This window comes from Podarcis muralis, chromosome 10 (genome assembly GCF_964188315.1).
Source record: "Podarcis muralis chromosome 10, rPodMur119.hap1.1, whole genome shotgun sequence".
In the NCBI taxonomy this organism is placed as follows: domain Eukaryota; kingdom Metazoa; phylum Chordata; class Lepidosauria; order Squamata; family Lacertidae; genus Podarcis; species Podarcis muralis.
Window position 1 is genome coordinate 61183213 of NC_135664.1, and position 17844 is coordinate 61201056.

At 43.6% G+C, this 17844-nt stretch overlaps 1 protein-coding gene across 1 annotated transcript in view; it reads right to left on the reverse strand.

Moving 5' to 3' along the window:
• The window catches only part of SLC15A5 (solute carrier family 15 member 5), a 45214-nt gene that overhangs the window by 20097 nt on the left and 7273 nt on the right, over positions 1–17844 (reverse strand). Inside the window, exons 3-5 of the mRNA XM_028747780.2 lie at positions 12039–12208; positions 7477–7697; positions 6160–6346 (exon numbers count right to left, since the gene is read on the reverse strand). Coding sequence (XP_028603613.2) covers positions 6160–6346; positions 7477–7697; positions 12039–12208 — 578 coding nt within the window. The remainder of the gene's footprint in view (positions 1–6159; positions 6347–7476; positions 7698–12038; positions 12209–17844) is intronic.

The following is a 17844-nucleotide window of genomic DNA, read 5'->3' on the forward strand; positions in this document are numbered from 1 at the left end:
ACACACTCCATTTTGTACTCTGATAAATATTAGAAACTCTGAATCGAATGTCTGCAATCCTAGATTTTCAGCCAGCAAAAGGAGGTCATTTCTCTTCAAACAGGGCAACTCTACTCACATGTCTACTTGCATGTAGGCCACCCATGGCTAGCAGGAGTGGGGCCTCACTTCTGGCTTTGTTCCCAAACATCACATCTCCACAGCTAAACACCCTCTGACCTTCACCTGCCTATCTATGACTTTTTTTTCACCCAGAACTCACCGGAACTGAGTTCTGGCACCACTTTGATGCATTATGGCACCTCTGTAGCATTGTGGAACGGTGGCACGGCACTTGGGGATGCGCAACAGAGGCTGCGTGTGGCACGATCGGTGTGGCTCAGTGGAGGCGTAAGAAGAGAAGGTTTTTAAGGGCTCCCCCGTAAAAAAAAGGTCAACTAGTTCTGGCACCTTTTTTTTTCTAGAAAAAAGCCCTGTATCTATCTGTCTAGAAATTGATAACAAATACAAAACAATACAGCTTGTAGGTACTTTCTTGCATCTATTATTCCATATTCAGTCAGAGGACACAATTAACAATTGATTTATTATTATTATTATCATTATTAGTAATCTTCGTAATTTTCTTTACAGAAAGAGGAGCTGGGATGAGGAGTAAAGTAGTTTCCAGGGCCCCACTGAGAGTACAGAGATGTCCTAAATATAATAATAATAATAATAATAATAATACCCATCTGCATACCCAGGCACTCTGGGCAGCCACAAACACATATAAAAACATAATAAAACGTTAAACATTAAGCACCTCCTCATATAGGGCTGCCTTTAGATGTTTTCTAAAGGTTGTACAGTTACATATTTCGTTGGCCCAGGGGTCACTTCCATACCCTCCAACATTTCTCTGATGAAAATAGGGCCAACGTAAGGAAAAGTGGGATTTCTAGGCTCAAATCAGAAACCAGGATGGCTTCTGTAAATTTGGGGCTGTCCCTGGAAAATAGGGACACTTGGAGGGTCTGGAAGCTTAAGCTTCATTGGTTTCATAGTAGATCCAGCCCCTGACCCTCTTTTGGGGGGCGTTTGCCTGACTGGAAGGTAGAGACAGAGGTGTGTGCAAGTATGTGTACACACATACTTGCCTATTGTACACATCCATTGCCCCACCCACATTTTCCTCTGGCTCCACCCACCACATGTATGGGGCTCCCCAATAAGGACTGTGGCCCTTGAAGCGAAAAAGGTTCCTCACTCCTGCAGTAACATAACCCAGATAGGGTGGTAGGACCAGATTCCTTCCATCTGAGCCATGACAACTTGACAGAGCATCACATCTTCTCTCGAAGGTCCACAACTTGCCCCAGATTCTTCCACTTACATACCAAAGGAAGCATTCCAGGGTTAGCTTCTCTTCTTATGCCCATTAACTATAACCTCCCAGACATTCTTTTACAAAAAGCTTTCGCAGTGCCACGCCAGATACCTTTTGAAATGTTTAACCTCTCAAACTTTTGCAGCATCATTAGACTTCAGAACTTCCAAGCCGCAACTTGGAGAACCACCATCATTGCTATCTGAACATTCTTTCCTACAGTTCAGTGGAGAAACTGTTTTATTTTAAAAATCCCAAGTAATTGCCACCTTCTGTTCCATACGCTTCTACTTTGCACAAAGCTTTACAACAAACTTAATGAGGCTAATTCTAGTCAGATTAATACTTCCTGTCTTTTGGCACTGGCTGCACCACATGCAATTGGGGTCCTGAATTAAATACTAGAAGAACAGGAAACATCAATTCCTAAGAGTGCACGTCTGTTTTAAACTGCGAGGCAGGATGGGAAGAGTTTCAAACTGGACGAGCAGCTCAGTTGTTAAATTCATGCAGAAATGAGGAAATTTGCATCTCTTTCCTGTGTTCACTGAATCTTAGAACTGAAATCAGAAGGGGCCAAAAGGAATCCCTGTGTTGGAAACCTCAACGAGGGCTTAGGGCCCTCGTATCTATGGGACCGCCTCTCCTGGTATGCCCTGCAGAGGACCTTAATGTCCATGAATAACCATAGTTTAGAGGTCCTGGACCCTAAGGAAGTCAGACTATCCTCTACCAAGGCCAGGGCCTTTTAGGGATGGCTCCGACCTGGTGGAATGCTCTGTCCCATGAGACTAGGGCCCTTCAGGATTTAATCTCCTTCCGTCAGGCCTGTAAGACAGAGCTATTCCACCTGGCTTTAATTTGAATTCAGCCTGATCTTTTATTTCCCTTCTCTTCCCTCCCCCTCCCCTTTTATGAAGATCACCCGCTCTGCGACCCCACAGCTAATTCTCCCCTGACCTCCTCGCTGGCGCAAGTTGGACCAATTCAGCCAGCTAGCCCTGGGGATTATCTGATTGATTTTTGATTTTTATTGTTATTCATGTTTTTATACTGTATTTTATGTTGCTTTTATAATTAAGTGTTTCAATGTGTTTTAAATTTGTTGTTAGCCACCCTGAGCCCGGTTTTTGAACCTGGAAGGGCGGGGTACAAATAAAATAATAATAATAATAATAATAATAATAATAATAATAATAATAATAATAACAATAATTATTATTATTATTATTATTATTATTAAGATAGGTCAGACAATGAATGCAAGGATGCAAGTTCATGGTCCAAACCAGTGCTTGGCAGGCTCATCTTATTTGATAGGTATGGTTTTATTTCTTAAATTTCTCTCCCACGCTTCCTCCCAAAGGAGACCTGGGTGGCAAACACACAAATGATGAGGCATCTTAAAAACAATTGCAGCACAGATGCAGACTGGTGAAGATCTCTACTTAAAAGCTTGCTGGAAGAGGAAGATCTTCACAGTAGGTGGTCAAAAAGTCAACAGAGATGGTGCCTATCTAATATTCAAGAGGAGGGAATTCCACTGTAAGCCCAGTTCCTACATTGTGCACAGCATTGCAGGAGGGTCTCACCTCATCTGCAGAATGCAGTAATCAGCTGGGTATATAAGGGGTGAGATGATCTTTCAGGTATGGAGGCTCCAGGCTGTCTAGGGATTTATACACTAGAATCAGCACCTTGATTCTAGCCTAAGGGCTCATCTACACATACAAAGCATGGGTCCTTGAGGTTTTCCGCTTGTCCAGTGCTCTCCAGGCATGGGTCCAAGCATCTTCCTGTTTGCCCTGAGACTTCCCTTACTCTTTACCGCTGGATCGGAGCAAATGTCAACCCATGGGAAAAAATGATTGATGTCCGCTCATCAGGGTTGCTCAGAGTGGCTGGGGCAACACAGTCAAATGAGCAGGGTTGGGTACAGTTAATAAATTATTGCTGTTGTCATTGTTCCGAGTCAGCAGTAAAGAGCAGATTTTCCCTGGGAGAAAGCAGTGGGACAAGCAGAAGTGTGGACAATGTATTCATAAGTCAGAGTTAGATAAGTTCCTATTAAAATTCAAAGTGAATCTATCCTCCATCCCTACCTGTAAGTCAGGTCAAGGTTATCCTCAAATTGCAGACAGTGCTGGTGGAAGCTGAAACTGAGTCTTTGTCCCAAGGCCACCTTGTGATCATGTGGCAGGAGCAGGATTTGAACCAGGGACTTTGGTGCCTTTGCCACTACCCTATACTATGCATAGGCATTTGATTGCATCTGTATTGGAGACATTTTCCCCACCTCCAGTTCACCAGACCTTTGCTTGGATTGAAGTTTGCCAGATTATCACTTTTCCCTCCATACTTCTCCTTCATAACTCAACAGAATGGGATGAGGATTCTTTCGTGTAACAACCTTAGTCAACAGCGCAGTTGAAGACCAGGAAGCAGGCCACAAATAGAATCCTATTCTCACTCCCAAAACACACAGCTGTGCCTAAATATTCAGAAGGTTCCAAATTGGAGCAAATATATTCGGTGCTTTAGGCAAGGTTTAAATGTGAAAATTACATGCAAAAGACTGTCATGCCCTTTGGAGTAGGATCAAATGTCTTTCAGTGGATGACATGGTAGTGCTGGGAAGCCAATACAAGCATATTATTTTGAGAACACCCCCCCCCCCACACACACACATCCATAGTTTCCAATCCAAAAAATACATTTGCCGCCTGGTGAAATTAATGGTTTGGTGAATCATCAAATTCATAGAATCACAAAGTCATCTAGTCCAACCCTCTGCAAAGCCACTTAGACCTTGGGAGGAGGTGGTGTTGCGGGCTTCACGCCCCCAACACTCGCGCGGAGGCTGGCTCCCAGCCCCGCACAAACAGGGGATCCTCTGCCGCGTCATTTCCCTGGCCAGCCAATCGGCTGGCTCAGGGGGTGTGGCTTGCCACATTTAAGGCAAGCGCGGCAGAGGAGCGTCCTCTTGGAGATTTCCTGAATCACCCGCCGTGGAAGGCGTTGGGCGGAATTCCTGCCGGCAGTAAAAGCTAGAGTCGCCAAAGAAGGCCCACCGGATGCTTTAGTTATCCAATTGGGAGAAAATGATTTGGCTTATAGGAAGGGCGTGGACATAATGTGGAACATTTACAATGATTTTGATGAACTGAGGATTTCTTTTCCTAAGCTGGTCATAATTTGGTCGTCGCTATTGGAAAGGTGCATTTGGAGGGACTGCAGATGCCCTATTGCTATAAACAAATCCAGAAAGATTCTAGAACACTCGGTGGCTCATAGGGTGGCAGAGCTGGGGGGACGAGTCATTGACCACCCCAACATCCAATACAGCAACGTGGCCCTCTACCGCGAGGATGGCGTACATCTTTCCAATGAGGGAAACAATGTTTGGCTGGCTGACATATCTACTGGGATTAGGGATTGGTTGCAGGTCTGAGGGTATTGGCAGTGAGCTTCGCTCAAGTGGCGGTTAGGCATTGGTAGGGGTATTGTTATGTAGATGAATGGGGGGGAGGAGCACCATCACCTCCCCCAGATAATGAAGGGTAGTCCGGTAAAGGACTCCGGGGGGGCGTGGCCACGTCCGAAGCCTATGGAGGCCAGGGCCCAAGGCACGCCCCCAAGCGGTGACCCTGGTGGATTTCCTAGTTGATGTGCATCAGCAGGGCTCCCCCTGCTGGTGTTAACCCTTCCCGGCCTTCAGGCTGATGGACTGAAGCCGAATAGTCGTTAGGACCAATGCCTAAGGCCAATACCGCTCATCACCTGTAACCAATAAAGTTGTGGCCAATTTTAGCCCATTAACCTTAATTATGTTGTCTTGTGTCTTTATTTCTGCTGGGGGGAGGCAGGAACTTGCCACGCAATGCAGGAATCGCAGCCAAAGAATCCCAGACAGATGGCGACCCAACTTCTGTTTACAAACCTTCCATGAAGGAGAGTCCACCATCTTCAAAGGGAGCCCATTTCACTATTGGGCAGCGCTTGTCAGAAATGATGGGGAGGTATGGAGTGGCAATCACATCCTCCCCCATTTCGTCTACACTACGCTTGAACGGCATTGTTGACTGGTGCCCATTGGGACTGATAGGATGGAAGATAGGGTTGCCAATGTATTCTATGAAGGTCTGACCTCTTGACGCCAATTCTGCTTCCCTGAAAGGTGTTAATAGATCCCTTTTCAGATTATGTTCCCCCCACCCCCGTACTTCTTCATTCAGTGCAAGGTGGTGTTTAACGAAGCTGGTGGCAAAACATTGGGCTTAGATGCGAAAAACCCATGTTTAGTTTTATTTATTTACAGTACTGATATTGGCGACCCAGCAACAAAATTCTCCATGTAGCTCACAGAAAATGTCAGATCTCTGCACAGCCATGAGTTTGCTGGATGGCTTGGGGCATACCATTATCTCTCAGCCTAGCCTATCTTGCAAGGATTGTTGTGAAGGTACAAGGTGTTTAAGATCTCTTTGGGAGGAAAGGAAAGCTGCAAAATGCAATGAACAAAACAATTGTAATGTTTTCCCAGCGTAAAACCACACATTGCTCAGGTACTGAAGACGTGCTTAATAATGAAGGCACCACCTTCCAGATATACTGTCAAGGAAAGGTAAGAATCAATGAAGCCACGATCAATTATACCCAAGCGTTTTAGTTAACAGATCCTCCGCATCACCTCAAAACAATTCATTAAATTTACAAATACTGTTTGGCTGCCAAGAAACACAAAAACCAATAGCTCTTGCACATGAAAATTAGCGTATATTAGTACTCACCAATACAGACTGCAGAGAATCGTCCACTTGTTTCAGGAGTAAAGAGATAAGTGTTGAGACACTCCAGCACAGGAGCCAGAATTAAGAATGGCAGGATGCTTATCACATTCATGGCTGCTACTGGCAAGAGAAACCCATTCAGATTCAAATTTGAATTCATTGCCTGCAGATAATATCCTGACGGTATCTACGTCAAAAGGGGGAAAGACCATAACATTTGCTTGTTGGCATAATCGGCTTCTGTTTATAGGGGGAACAGTTCTCCCAGTTTTGTCCATGCCCATTTTAAAGGTGAATGCTTTATTCTAGGTCGATATAGGAGAAATGAGAAGGCTATGGTTGGAGCAGGCACAATTTATTTATTTATTTGTAAGGATTGTCAACGCAAGGGGCTGTCTCCTCCTTCCACGAAAGTGAATTCTATAAATTCAGATTATGCATTGTGTGAAGAACATCCTTTTCGCAGTTCTGAAGTCATTGCCAGGCTGCCTCAGTGTAGGACCCCAAATTCTAGAATTAGGGATGGAGGATCCTTTCTCTATCGCCAGCCATAATCCTACAAACCAAAAATCATCTCTGTATTTGCTTTTGGTTTTCTGTACTAAAAAGTTGCAAGCATTTTTGCCTTTCCTCACCGGGAAGATGCGCTCCAACCTCTTGATTATTTCATTCCCTCTTTTTTCCCTATAACCATATTGCCCTGCAGAGGGGACTTAAAAAGTCAGTTCCAAGATACTTCCAAGTACTTCAGAATCTGCTGCCGCATCTCCAAAGAGCCTGCAAGGACAGTTCCCGGTAGAACCACAGCCATTGCCCGCTTTCAAAATTACAAGGCGGTGAGTGGTCACCTTTCAAATTTACGAGATCATGAGCGAAACAGTAGTTTTAGATTGAATCAGACATAGCATTGAAGTATGACAGGATCTTGTGGTACAATGACCTATAGTGGCCGTTATGCCCTTCAATTGCCCTGGAAAAACAGGGAAATCTAGTGTTTTCCCATAAGAGCATGGCGGCCATTGGGGGTATCACATACCATGTCATGATCTCACCCCAGAAAAAATGCTTTTTCCAGGCTGCAATCCCATGTGGCACCTCAAAACACATGTTTTTGGGTGCCATGCCTGAAAAAAATGTTTTTCTGGGGTTGCGATCTCACGTGGGTCATGTGACTCACACAGAAGCGAGGCCCTGGAAGATGGCATTCCCATTTTTCGTTGCAGCGTCTTGGAGGGTATGCATTATATTATAAATCTGCCTGCTCTGGGATTGCATTTCAAAAAATGGATTTAGAACTACGAGGAGTCACACCCTTACCTGTACAACACATATCCTATAGAGGATTTGGAAGGCAATGAAAGGGAAGAGACGGACAAGCAATTTTGTGCTTTCCACTTGAGTTTCGCTGTACTGGCCGCCGTAGTTCTCCTTGGCATGGTCTAGCCAGTTTGTGACATCCCCACTGAAGTAGCGGCATTTTACACAGCATACTCTCAGTGCATTAGCAACAACGCCACAGACTGTCAACAGGCCATTACCTATGGAAAAGTGAGAGAAGGCAATGAACCACAACAGAGTCATTGAATCATCAAACTGTAGAGTTGGAAGCCCCTGGGAAAACTATCACAACATTTTCTGAGATTGCAACTCTGGGAAGGAACTGAGGTCTCCTGACAACACCAAGGACCCTTAACAAACCTTTGCAAAGAGCTGTACGAATAGCGGCGCTGTGGTCTAAATCACTGAGTCTCTTGAGCTTGCTGATTGGAAGATTGGCAGTTCGAATCTGTGTGATGGGTTGAGCTCCCATTGCTCTGTCCCAGCTCCTGCCAGTTTGAAAGCACACCAGTGCGAGTAGATAAATAGGTACCACTGCAGCGGGAAGGTAAACGGCGTTTCTGTGCACTCTGGTTTCCATCACGGTGTCCCGTTGCACCAGAAGTGGTTTAGTCATGCTGGCCACATGACCCAAAAAGCTGTCTGTGGACAAACACCAGCTCCCTTGGCCTGAAAGCAAGATGAGCACCGCAACCCCATAGTCGCCTTTGACTGAACTTAACCGTCCAGGAGTCCTTTACCTTTATAGCTCCATATATAAATTGGAGTTGGCTCTGGAGTAGCAAGTATATATATGTAATACATACCTACCCAAATATACGCACAGTTGTTTGACTTTGGTGGCTACATTACAGGAGCAGATTAAAATGTTTTGCAAGCGATAGTCCTCCCTTCTCGCTCTTTCTCCTGAAAAATCTTGGCTCCAGTATTCTATTCCTCTGACCTTGAACTAATCTATATTACTTAATTACGGTTCTTAAAAAGTCTACATGGCTCTCTAGATGATTCCCCTCCCCTTCTCCCAATCTTTGGTCAACTGCCAATTGTCAAAATTACAGCTAGGTGAAGAAATGCAAATGAAATCCCTGCTTGACATATGCATGGCCCACATTTGGAAAGGGAGAGAAAAGCTACCTTAAAATAAAATGCAATCATTTCTTTAAGGTCACCTATGGACTTGAATTATTGACTTGGGGGAAGAATTCCAGACGATTCATCTGATTGGAAGAAGCCAAAATAAGGTTATAAACTCAGCTATTAAGAAGAGGGGGGAAAGGAGCTAACCATGCGGCACTCAAGCTGCCTCCTAAAAGAGAAACGGTGAAGCCGGAGAAGAATGCCAGCAACAACAGGCAGAAGATATAGGACAATGAAAACACGAACCACACGCCTTCTGAATAGTTTCTATCCAAGAGCTCTGATTGCACTAAATAATGATCTCAGGGCCAGTTGCAAGAAATAGCAAGCAGGGAGTAGGAAGGAATGAGATAGGTTTTAGGTTATGTTATGCCTTTAATAGGTTATGTTATATTCTGGATTATGTTATGTTTTTATAGATTATGTCTGAATAGGATGAGAGTGTTGGAGATACGTGCAAATGTGTATGTGAACCCGGTTTTTGGGTGGGCGTTTGATTTTCGTTGTTGTGTATACTGTGTATATACGGACAATGACAATAAATTTATCTAAAAAGTGCAAACCAAACTGCAGCAAAAATGAAGACTTGTGCAATTCTAGAGGAAGTAGCGCTGAATGCAAACCTAGGAAACTTAAATCCCAGTGCTGCTACAAATCCGCAGGCTGATCCTAAACAACTCATTTTTAAAGATGAACTACACTATTACCATTTGCGTATCGAGGCCCCGTGACCACCCTGTTCCCTAAGGTGAAAATAACTAGACAACACACGGCATATTGGTTTGGGATCAAATAAGGCCACAACTTTATTGGCTACAGATGTGAGGTTTGGCCATAGGCATTGTGGTAAAGAACTGCACATGTCACTCCCACCCGTCCAATGGGAGTGTTTCTAAGGGTGAAGGTTACAGATAGGTAGCCGTGTTGGTCTGCCATAGTCAAAACAAAAAAAATTCCTTCCAGTAGCACCTTAAAGACCAACTAAGTTAGTTCTTGGTATGAGCTTTCGTGTGCATGCACACTTCTTCAGATACACTGAAACAGAAGTTGCCAGACTATACAAGATCTCAAAGTAGCTGTTTTACTACAAAGGAATTTCAGAAATAGACTGGAAAGAGAAGCTGCTGAATTGCAACTCATTATCAAACTTAAAACCATGGAGAGACCTGGTCTGAACAAAGACATTGGATTCTTATCTCATTATACATGACAAAGCCATTTTTCACCTTCTCACCCCTTGCTTTTTCCTGTAAGACCTATTGCAGTCGTTAAGAGTCGTCAACAGGCTCATCACAGCTATCTGCCAATCACCCATTCCCACCACCCTTCTGAGTAATACCCCTCCCCACCTTCTCACTATATAGAAGGATCTGGCAACTTCTGTTTCAGTGTATCTGAAGAAGTGTGCATGCACACGAAAGCTCATACCAAGAACTAACTTAGTTGGTCTTTAAGGTGCTACTGGAAGGATTTTGTTTGTTTGTTTTGTCTAAGGGTGAAGGCAGCCATTCTCGCCTATGAAAGTTGCACCAAAATTTGTTCCCCTCTTTCATAATTTTTCCAATGCAATTTCTGTTCTCATAAGTTTATGAAGAATGGTTGAAAAAAATTGTGCAAGATTTATTTTAATTTTAATTTTTTGGCACAGTGCTGTTTGTTTGCTACAATAAACCTCCAGTATCTCTTTCCTATATGCCCCATTCTGGCTGGAAGGATGACAGGCACCTTCATTAGCAGCAGAATCGAAACTGCTCATTTTGTCTGCTATATATAACAAAATACCAGATTGAAGGTAACCAAGGGGGTGGGGTGGGAAAAAACGAGTGGTGTTTTCTCAAGAAAGTCTTGTCCTGTTCTTAGTGGCCAAGATATACTCTACTTGCTGTCTTGAGAAATTAACAGAAATTAACAAGATTTATTTTTAAGCTAATATGGGGAAGAACGCCAAGACATTAGCATACTTGCTGGCAGTCAAAACAACACAATACACAGACTTAAGGGCCTGTTCTGCCATAGAAGTTCTTACTGCCTTCTCTGTCATCCCAGAATGCAAACAGCAAAGGCAGCCAAAAGGTAAAGGCAGATATAATGATATTAAATGGACTGGAAGCAGGCTGGTAATAAACCTGGACAGTCCAGCACCACTTCCACTCAAGGCCGGCCCTACAATGAGACAGACTGAAGCTGCCTCAGGTGGCAGATGCAGAGGTGCGGGGAAGGGACAGAAATACCCCTACCCTAGCCTACTGCCCAGAAGTACAGTGGGAGATACTCTCCTTTCACCAGTATCAGAGTAAGGTTCAACTACAATTCAACTTGGCTTCTGTACATGCCTTACGGAAGGGTGCCATCTTGTCCTTCGCCTTGGGCAGCAAAATGTCTTGAGCCAGCCCTGCTTCCACTGATGACACCACTAGAGTGGCTGGTTGGAAGCCCAGCATGCATTGTCACACTGTGACTAGGTGGCCTGTGGCCCTACTTAGTCAATTGTCCATGTCCTCCCTCTATTGTTAGGTTTCTTTATCTTTGAACTGGACTTGGGCCAGACTGTGTTATGAAATTCTACACAATATTGAGCCAGAGCAAAATTCTAATCCATAGTTAGCAGAGTAAAAACTTAAACACATTGCAAGATTCCCCAAAAATGGACCTGAGGCAGTTAATATTTAATCCAGCAGAGCTTTACTGCTACTGAAGGCAAATGAGCATTATGGTCACAAATCCAATACATTCAGGATTGGCACTGTCCATAAGAAATCCAGTTGCAGCAGACTTAACTTAAACCTACAAAACCTACAATAACTTACAGTAAGTCTAAACATTAACACTAAGCATACTTTGTACAGAACACCACACCAGAAGGAAAAGAGATAGAAAGAGAAAGTGAAACTGAGGCTCCTTCTGGTCTTACTTTCATAGTCAGCAAGACCTTGACAGAAGAGTTAACAGAACCAGTTTAAGCCAGCTGTACTCAGCTTCTCTGAAGGAGAACATCATGAACCTTCTGCTTGTTTCTTTCACACAGAGAAGCTTCCAGAACCCTCTTGAATTAATTAGAATAGGAAAGATCCCTGCACATCAGATCAATACTTTCAGCACCAAGTAAATGCAAACTGACAGACTGTCCTTCAAACACAGGAGTGTAATGTAGATACATGGCCATCTTAAGCTAATGGCAATACTCAGGGCCTCCAGGACTTTCCCAGGCACCCTTGATATGCCAGGCTGCAATACGTATCCCGGCAATAACATATCACACTGGAATATATGCTTTTGGACACCCCGAGTACAAATTAAATAAATTTAAACCTGCAATTTTTAGAACTACGAAGATTTTCTTTCTCTCCCGCGCCCCAAATTTAACCACCACCACCAAGGATTCTTCACATAATTTACTGGGTTACCTTTTGGGGGCTGGTAAATCATTTCACTGCGTGCCATATGGATGGTGATCAGCGCCATCAGGACAGACACAAAGGGGATAAGAAAGCCAAGGTTTTTGGCCACAGACTGCTGGATGTATGAAATGATGACCAAGACAATGGCAGAACTTAAATTTTCCAGCCAATAAAACCTACAGGAGAAAAGAAAAGAAAAGAAAAGCTCACAAGAGTCATTTTTGGAGGGATGGGAAGAAGAATTACATTCTTTCTGGACTATAGTTTGGGGGAAAATCAGGTCTATTGTTGGTAAAGTCCTGTGCCTTCTTTTCCATATTTAAAGGCAACAGCTCCCAAGCTACACCAAAATACTCCCGTTAATCAACAAAGACCATCGTAGAAGCTCAGATGGAATTTTGTTATTTCAAGATCTTATAAGTGTACTCCATTTTTGTGTGTGCATGGGCAGTAAGAAGTGCCTCTGTGTTCCCTTCCCTGGTTGGCTGTTTTCATGTACCCTCTCTGTTTATAACCAGGAAACTGAATGGTTTAGCCAAAGAGTCACAGAAGTGTTGAAGAAAACAATTCCATGTGCATTGAAGTCAAATATTTATTGGCATCACCAAATCACACAATAACCCCTCCCCAAACTAATAGCATAATCTACAGCAGCTTCTAATCCACTGCCACATCCAATTTATTTTACAGTAATGATATGATAACACTAACTGCAACACCCGCTACCTATAAGATGATCCTACTAATTTAGAATTCATCTCAACACTTTAAAAACAGAGCCAACCGTCCCCTACTCTCTGACATTCTTCATCCGCCTTCATTGTTCGAAATCATGCAGGTGATATGGGATGCATATGCAATGAAAAAGGAAGAACCTACCAAAGAAATGTATTTTTCAATATTTACAGATAGATAGATAGATTGATTTATTTCTATGTATCTCGTGAATCTCTCAACAGAAACTCCTACAATTTGTGGAGGTTGTTTCCCCATCCAAACAGTCAGACACCCAACCACCAGAGTTTGCTATTAGAGGAAAAATATGCTGATCTGCTGCAATGTTTAGTCAATCAACCAGTTAAAAAGGTGCCCCAGTTTAAAAAATCAGACACTGGTGCTTTTTTTAAAAAAGTGTTTAAATACAAGAATTGCAAGTGACAGTTGCCATCCGAAGAAGAGGCATTCCCTTTCCCCCACATAGAAGAGAATGCCTCTTAACATCTCTGACACAGACATCAAGCTACAAAGAAAGTAAGCTTTCCTTCCTCCAGAACCATCTTTTTGTTCCTGTGGAAGTTCATGTTGCTTTCGTCCAATAATCAGTCAATTAAAATTCATACAATTAATCAACTAAGATTTCTTTAATCATACTGACAGCCATAATTCTGAAGCTTTCCCCCCCCCCACTCAGTAATTTGAGATCAAGAGTTATTTAAGGACTCCAAAAGGTCAGGGCAGAACCTTTACAAGTCGGAAGCCCAGAGAGACCATAAGAATCCCCAGGTTGGCTTTAACTTTGAGCAAAATCATCTTTCATCTTGTTAGAGCAAAGAATGACAGCGGATGAGTCAGAGCAGAGCAGAACATCCGCACAGAGAGCCTGGCGGAATACAGACAGCAGGCAGCCAAAGGGGGAGAAAACAATGACAGACCCAATTTGAGTAAATTTAACACTACCAAGAACCCTTTGGCGGCTGTCGGGGTGGTATCAAAATGTCGGGAGCACCAGGAAACGGAGTTTCCCCAAGGTCACCATTGAAAGCTCTGAAAATGTCAACGCTGTTTATTTACTTAGGACCATTTCGGCTCCCATTAAACACACGTACACAGAGGCACACATTTGTATTGAAAATAAGCCATGTGAGCTTATCTCGCTTGGCTTGAAGATGGCTCAAGTTTGCCACAAGGAACAAGGATGAGTAACAGTTCAGACTTCGCTCACAGAAATGAAGAGAATCTTGCATAGTCAATTTAGAGCCATTGTGTTAGAGTGTTGGACTAGGACGTGGTGGTGGGGGGTCGGGTTCAAATCCCCACTTGGCTGTGAATCGCACTGGGTGGCCTTGGGCCAGTTACACCCTCTCAGCCTAATCTACCTCACAGGGTTGTTGTGGGGGTTAAATGAGATGGGTGGGAGTCGTACATGGCACTTTGAGACCCTTGGAGAAAATGGAGGGGATATAAACCCAATAAATAAATACACTGTCATCAGGGGGTAATTTAAGACAGAATAAGACCATGGCCACTGGTCCCATCACCTCCTGGCAAATAGAAGGGGAAGAAATGGAGGCAGTGAGAGATTTTACTTTCTTGGGCTCCATGATCACTGCAGATGGTGACAGCAGCCACAAAATTAAAAGACACCTGCTTCTTGGGAGAAAAGCAATGACAAACTTAGACAGCATCTTAAAAAGCAGAGACATCACCTTGCCAACAAAGGTCCGTATAGTAAAAGCTATGGTTTTCCCAGCAGTGATGTATGGAAGTGAGAGCTGGATCATAAAGAAGGCTGATCGCCGAAGAATTGATGCTTTTGAATTCTGGTGCTGGAGGACACTCTTGAGGAGACCCATGGACTGCAAGAAGATTAAGCCTCTCCATTCTGAAGGAAATCAGCCCTGAGTGCTCACTGGAAGGACAGATCCTGAAGCTGAGGCTCCAATACTTTGGCCACCTCATGAGAAGAGAAGACTCCCTGGAAAAGACCCTGAAAGATGGAGGGCACAAGGAGAAGGGGACGACAGAGGATGAGATGGTTGGACAGTGTTCTCGAAGCTACCAGCATGAGTTTGACCAAACTGCGGGAGGCAGTGGAAGACAGGAATGCCTGGCGTGCTCTGGTCCATGGGATCATGAAGAGTCAGACACGACTAAACGACTAAACAACAACAACAAGAAGACATTACACCTACCCACACATAATGTCAAAAAGGAGGCACCCTCTTTTCTGCACATCTTCCCCTCTCCACAAATGTGAAATAATAGAAGGCATGTTCTGATCATGCCTCCCACTTGCCTGGATGTGGGTGGGTGGTAGTCAACTGCAGTTTATGCAGAATAGACCAACTGAAATTAATGAACACGACTCAGGGTGCGTCCCCCCTCAGAGTGCAGCGAAGTTGTTTTTCTGGTGCATTTCACAGCTCTTCCCACACCTAGCTGTTCACACCAGCCTGGCTTCATTTGATTCTGTTTACCCCAGGGGGCACACCACACCTTGACTAGAGATGAACTAGGAATGGCTTACGGACTCCAACTATCAGGAAACCAGTTTGAGGAACAACTCAGCAAACAACAGTATTCTGCAACAAAGCGCAGGATACATATGCATTTTGGAAACATTGTGGGTACACAGTAGACAGGGGTGTGAACACAGTCTAAGTCGTGTTCATTCACTGAGAAAAAATGTAGTTTAACATCACCCTGCAAGTGTAGAAACCTATTAGTTTTGATTGGATGAAATGTAACCAACTGTGCAAAAACTGAGTCACATCCCTGTCCACTCTTGCCTCTGGCCCTCTCCATCACTGGAACACGGCCCCCATAAAGTTCTCTACGAGGAAATGTGGTCCTTTAGATGAAAAATCTCTTCACACCCACCCAGTTAAAAATGAACTATGATGGTGACCATCACCAGAACTTGGGACAAAGAATTACATACGTTAAAATTATGGAAAAATAGAAAACCTTACGGGACTTGCGACTCTCGTTGTGCTATAAAATATATGGAGTTCAGCGCTAGCTGAAAAAGCAACTCATAAATTACATGTTGCCGTAGGCTTGGAGGATCCTGAAAAATTCCATGCTGTTTGGTGAGATTTTATCATAGATGCAACCAATATATAGGATTCCCTCTCCGCTGCACAACGTGAAATTTGGTTTTCCTAATGGTCTAAAGTACTTTAGTTACCTGATTCAAATCTCTTCCAATTGCACTTGTACTTCCATGCTTAAATGAAAAAAACAAATGGTTCTGAGGGTACTTTCTTTCATCCATCCAATTTGTCGTGATGGGTGGTATTCAACATTAGTCCTTCTCAGAGCAAACCCAGTGAAGCTGATGGGCATGACTAACTTAGAGTCATTAATTCCAAGGGGCCTACTCTAAGTAGGACTTACTTGAATGCCACCCTGTGGGTGAGATTGACCCAACCGGTTCCAGCAGCAGAAGCCCTGAAAGAGGACGTTCCTCCCTCTCCTTCACTCATGTGCCTACTTGCACCCCCCAAAATTGGGTAAAGGGGTCGGAGGTATCCCCAGGACAGCATGCAGAGGGAGCAAAGGGGGGAATTGTTCTGTCTAGAATGCTTGCACAGAAAGAATGACTGGAACAGAAAGAATGAATTCCACCCTATATCAATATCAATACCCCATGTTTGAGAGAAGGCAGCATTGGGCAGAGGACTACTGCCTTCAATAACAGCCCTGTGTTTTTCAGAATACAGTGGTACCTCAGGTTACAGATGCTTCAGGTTATAGACTCCGCTAACCCAGAAATAGTACCTCGGGTTAAAAACTTTGCTTCAGGATGAGAACAGAAATCGCGCAGCGGCGGCAGGAAGCCCCATTAGCTAAAGTGGTACCTCAGGTTAAGAACAGTTTCAGGTTAAGAACGGACCTCCAGAACCAATTAAGTTCTTAACCCGAGGTACCATTGTATCTAGTTTCACATTGACTGTTTTGTTTTTTAAATACTCTCTATTAATTTCCCCCATAGTTTAGAAAACAATAAAACATAATTGGGTGAATCACTAATGTATCATAGTTCACACAAGGAGTACAAACATAGGACATGAGCTAAAAAGAAGGGAAAACGGGGAGGCATTAAAAATAATAATCAACAGAACTCTACAAAAATCATACCATTTTCACGCATTCCATATATCTGCCAAGACTGCTGTCAAGGAGTGTGGCAACTGCGTAGTTTCTTACTACTGAACAGGGAGAAGTACAAGGAGTGCCATATTGGACCATTTACTTATAATGCTGCTTAGTTCTTTCATTGCGTCTTTAAGATTGCTAGCCTGAGAGCAGGGACTGACTTGTTTTTATTGGCCATTCAAAAGCCAGACCAGGAGACTTCTCAGTTGAAGGGTGGGTTAGAAACTTTTTCAGCAATATAGAGGTATGGCATTGCTAAGCAAGTCTTCCAACAGCTAAAAATTAACCTGAAGATAATGATATAGGACTCAAAGCCCAAGGTTTGCTCGGAGTGGTGGAATCCTTGATCCTGCAACAATGACACAGCTCTTTTTTAAAAAGAGGTGGGAGGTGGGAAACACAGCCAGAAGCATGCTTGCTTTTTCAGAGAGAGAGAAGGGAGAACCCCCCCCCCTTTAAGATGACGCTTAGCACCTTCAGTTTTCATAAGTATTAATTTAGCAATGTGCTTGCCCGTTCAAAAGATTGATTTTTTTATTTTACTATTACAGTTTTCGCTTTTCAGCTAAACTGAGGTGTGTCGTTTGAGACAGCCATTACACATGCTCAGACAACGACAACTTCATGGACAGGTGTTTGAAGAGGGTTGCAGGTATGGGGAAACCAAAAAGGTAATGCACGTCAGGTGAATACATCCCTGGCTCCACTCAGCAAATGCAATTTTAATCTTCTAAAGTGCAGATAGCCTATGGGTGCATTCAGACGTGGAGAATATTGCATAGTTTTTTCCTGATTATACAGTGGTACCTCAGGTTACAGATTAAGAACTTTGCTTCAGGATGAGAACAGAAATCATGCTCTGGTGGCGTGGCGGCAGTGGGAGGCCCCATTAGCTAAAGTGGTACCTCAGGTTAAGAACTGGAGCACGATT